General features: G+C 51.2%; 1 protein-coding gene across 1 annotated transcript in view; it reads left to right on the top strand.

Annotated features, from left to right (window-relative positions):
• Positions 1 to 2,095, top strand: part of LOC103904100 (scavenger receptor cysteine-rich domain-containing group B protein) — a 7,113-nt gene extending 5,018 nt beyond the window's left edge. Inside the window, exons 6-8 of the mRNA XM_009285456.1 lie at positions 1 to 256; positions 811 to 1,140; positions 2,061 to 2,095. The exon at positions 1 to 256 is cut by the window's left edge and continues 1 nt beyond it. Of these exons, the coding sequence (XP_009283731.1) occupies positions 1 to 256; positions 811 to 1,140; positions 2,061 to 2,095 (621 nt within the window). The remainder of the gene's footprint in view (positions 257 to 810; positions 1,141 to 2,060) is intronic.
• Positions 2,096 to 4,641: the final 2,546 nt, after the last annotated feature.

Genomic DNA, 4,641 nt, shown 5'->3' with positions numbered 1-4,641 from the left:
CTTCACAAGGACGTCTGGGGGCCCGTCTGTGACGACCAGTGGGATTTACGGGAGGCAAAGGTTGTGTGCAGGCAGCTGGGCTGTGGGACGGCGGTATCGGCCCCTCGGGAGTCCAAATATGGGGAAGGGAAAGGCCAAATCTGGCTGAGCGATGTGAACTGCACAGGGACAGAAGCGTCCCTCACTGAATGCGAGGCGAAGCCATGGGGAGACACCACCTGCAACCACGTGGAAGATGCCAGCGTGGAGTGCTCAGGTAACCTCCCCCTCCGTCCCCCATCCTGCACGTGCTGGGCAGTGGGATGGGCAGATCCCACCACACACATGGCCCCTGCCTGAATCAGGGCTGGTCCTGAGTCCCAGTGCAGCTCTGTGGATGTCTGCTGGTGGGAACAAGAGAGGGACACAGCTGATTAACTCTGGGTGCAGTGCTTGCCCAATGACCCAGGGGGGGCATGTGGATGTAGCTGACCCAGGGGCAGCATTAAATCCTCTCCTACCCGAGACTGCTCTGGTCTCTTGTCCCACCTCTGGGCTGCGGGGTGATTAGCGTTAGCAGACTCCTTGAAGCAGACACGCAGTAGAGCCTGCAGCCATCCATGAAGACCAGGAAAGCTTCCTCCTGCCCTTTTCCCACAGCCCCTCTCCCTGGCATTTCTGTCTTCCTTCCTACCCCAGAGAAGCCTAGACCTTGCCATATGTCTGGTGTGCTCAGAGATACCTGAGCCTCTGCTGAGCAGGCAAGCTTTCCACAGGCAGTGGGGTGTGTAGGACGCTCCCTTAACATTTATTTTCTGGGCATTGGTACAGAGGTGGACATTCCTGAGGAGGGACCGGTTCGGCTCGTGGATGGCCCGAACAAGTGTGCTGGGAGAGTTGAGGTGCTCCACGAGAACCGGTGGGGCAGTGTGTGTGATGACCACTGGGACATGAAGGACGCCAAGGTGGTGTGCAAGCAGGTGGGCTGCGGGTCACCGCTGTCAGCTCTTGGAGGCGCCCGCTATGGGCGAGGGCCAGACATCATCTGGCTGGACGATGTCAAATGCAATGGGACGGAAGAAAGCATCTTTGACTGTCAGGCCAGGCCATGGGGTGAACACAACTGCTATCACGGAGAGGATGCTGATGTTGTTTGTGCAGGTAACTACCCATCACCGTGGCATCGGAAGTGGTGTGGGGACAGGGTCAAACACTTCTAGCAGCGCCAGCAGGCTGGACTGCAGGGTACAGAAGGGGAATCACAGGGCAGGAAGGCTCCCCCCAGCTCAGGATTATGCTGGTGGAGGCAGGGAAATGGATACAGCAGGGAGCTGTAAGGAATACGGAGCATTTGGTTAGGATGGATGTGGTGGGACCAGCTGGTGGGAGAGGGGCATCAGCAGAGCAGAAGCAAACACACCAGTGACCGTCTGACTATGGGATGGATCCTGCCGGGGAGATGCTGACAAGGGACTTTTGTATAGGGCAAGGCTCCTAAAGGGCAGAAAGAGGGAAAGTAGGGAAGTTTCTAGGGCAGGAGGTAACGACGAGCATCCATGGGAGGCAAGGGGAGGACAGCTGGAACGGTGTCTGGCGCGAGATGCCTCTGTATTGGTCCATCATCAATACTCAATAAATGTCTGACTTGGACTCTCTGAAGCTCTTGGGAGCTGGGTTCCTGACTCCTCATGCCCTGTTTCTTGGGAGAGAAGCTTGGACAGGCCCTGCATGGGTGAAGGAAGGAATCCCTGGGGGTCTTTGGCTGGTTTCATTGTGGAGGAGCAGGGCTGTAGTGTCTTGGATTTCACCTGGGTGCTGCACAGGGTCATGCTGTCAGGACCATGTGCTGCAGTCCTTTGGATCAAGCAGTGCATTGTGCATCAGGGTCAGAGTCTGCTCTTCATGCAGTCCTGTCCTGGCTCTCACAGGGCCCTGTCCAAAGCTCAGATGTTGGGTTCCCAACAGCCCCAACCCACAGACCTTCTTTGGGAGCAGATTCCTTGTCACTTCTGGCAGGCAATTCTGGTGTCAGAGAGTTCCTGGGAGCAGATTTTGCTTTACCTTGTTCCCTTTCTTTGCAGTTAACAAGAACCTGGAAGAGCCAGAAGCACCATAAGTGCCAGACTGGCCCCACTGGACTGTGCTCATCTTGCCGCAGGAAGGTGGGCCAGCAAGATTCAGCTAAGAAGGCGAAGGGCAGGCATGTTGCAGAACCATCAGTGTGCCATAATGGGATCCAGGGCTTGGCAAAACCGTTCTCTCTCATCCTTTGAAGGATCCACAAACTTGGTTATAACCGCACTGATGGAAAACCCAGCTCAACACATTATTCCCACTGCAAAGCGAACATCACAAAGTATCAATAAAGTTCCCCTAAAACTGAATATCTGGCTGTCTCCTAAATTGCTTGTGGACTTCTGCTGCCTGAACACATATCTGGCAATGAGCTGTTGGTCCAACATGATGAATATTTATGTGATGAATGAATACGATGAATATTTATGCCAATAGTATGGCAGCGTACCATTTCTCAGGTCTGCAGAGAAACATTTGCCTCCACTGACATTCAGACCAGTAACAAGGGTAGCCATGAGAGCCTTGGGATGTGAACATTGCACAACACAAACTTATCCCTGAAGGTTTGTCTGTCCCTCCTTGGAAGGGACCAAGGGGAACTGCCCCCCATAGGGAACAATTCACCCCTTTTCCTCCTTCACTCTTCCCACAGACTAAAGCTGGCACTTTACAGGTGGATAATTTCCCATTTCAGGGATGTCCAATCAAGACTTAGCCTCCAACACAGATAGTTTTTGTGATTTGTTGCTTTCCAAAACGCAATGTACTTTGTGCCTGTCGGCACAACACAAATGCTTCAATCCCAACAAAGCAAAGAGCAAAGGTCTTTAGCTCAATATTGACATCGGCTGTCTCCAAGTTAGTTGGCCAACTCAAGCTAGTTTTATGGAAAGGACAGATGACTAGATCCTCTTCCCCACCTCCCTCCAGACCAGTTCACCCCATTCATCCCAGGGCAAAGATACCCCTGATTTGGGCACGTCAGTTGGGTGCTTGCATTTGAGTGTGATAGATCTGAGTCTCAGTTGTTTGCTTCTGTACTGCATGCTTTTTGGACTTCAGAAATCACTTTTGTTTGGGTTAAATGAATGTTGTACTCCTGTTGGCTGGCAATATCATCTCTCTTCTCCACTCTGGAACATCTGTGAGGTTTAGATCCCACCTGGAAAGAAATGTATGCAATCCAGACCTGTAAAAGCAGCTTGCTTTAGCCTGACAAGCTACTGAAAGTTACTAGTGTGCATATAATATTTAGTGATATTTAAAAAATGCAAATAGGAAAAATGTGCTGCCACATGGAGAGATGGGAATCATCCCTCAGAACACCAAGCTCCAACTCCATGCCTCCAATGTCGTCCTGTGGTACTTGTGTAAAACAAGAAGGTTAGACTGGGAAAGCACAAAGAGCCACCAGCCCCAGCATCCAACCTAGAAGCTTAGTATCAACTAATGCCTAGTAGAACGGGACATGGATGAAGGTTACCTGAGCATACAATGCCCGCATCTTCTCTGTGATTACAGTCATGGACTCCCCAAGGCCTCACCACACACTCGGAGAGGGCTGCCTCTCTACCAGAGCATTTCACATCATCCAACCAGATACAACAAAAACTTTGCCCAAAATAAGCTGAACCTGGGGTGGACATGGCTGTCCTGCAGCCCAGCTGCTGGCACACCACTGCAGCATCACTCAAGTCCCAGCTGTCGTCACAGATCATCCTCCACTGCTGGCTATGAAGCACCTCAGCTCTCCTGGCACAATGAATTGGGCCATTCACCAGCCAGAGAGGAGGCACTTCTGGAATACCTGCACAAAAAGCAACTGAAAAAGATAAATGCACACAAATACATTGCACCTGAACCCTGCTGACACATTGTAGGGGACGAGTGCCAAGCAGGGTGTCCCATGGATGAAAAATGGATGGCTAAAGAGGACATTTTGGGTGTCCATTCAGGGTTACCCCAAAGTCTGTGTGGCACTGCACTGCCTGCAGGCTGGCAGAAATGTGCCAGTTAGGACTGGGAGTGGTATTTCAGTCTCCCAGCCAGTAAGGCATGCTAATGCATCCCTTCCAAGCAGGCACGTTTCAGATGGTTTGTTTGAATCGCTGCCGATGCTACAGTGACACGGGACCCTGTGCCTGCTCTGTATAAATAGCAATCTGCTGGGCTGAGCTCTGAAATAAAAATCTAATGTTATCTACAGACGAAACCTGTAAAAGGGAGCAATTCAGGAGCCTCCAATTAGGTGTCTTTTCCCATTTGAGATGCGTTGGGGCATCCTTGCCATCCTCCAGCTGTGATGTCGGAAGGGTGTGGGTCTCATAGCTTCAGGGTCGTATCAGTCAGCCCCATGTAGATGTCTGCATACCGTTAGGTGTCTTACATAGCATTAGGTACCTATGTCCAGGAACACGATGCATGCCCAAATAAACTGGGTCACGTATGTGAAGCTTCGTAATGTCCATCAGTGAACAGACTGGCCAATGCCCATATTGCTTAACCTTCTTTTGGCCTTACACTTTTTACTCCAGTTACTGCAATATTCACCATGTGTTCTGAATAATTTGCTAGGAGAAAGCAGAT

This window comes from Aptenodytes forsteri, unplaced genomic scaffold, assembly GCF_000699145.1.
Source record: "Aptenodytes forsteri isolate BGI_AS27 unplaced genomic scaffold, ASM69914v1 Scaffold472, whole genome shotgun sequence".
Lineage (NCBI taxonomy): Eukaryota > Metazoa > Chordata > Aves > Sphenisciformes > Spheniscidae > Aptenodytes > Aptenodytes forsteri.
This window is presented reverse-complemented; position numbering and strand designations above follow the sequence as displayed.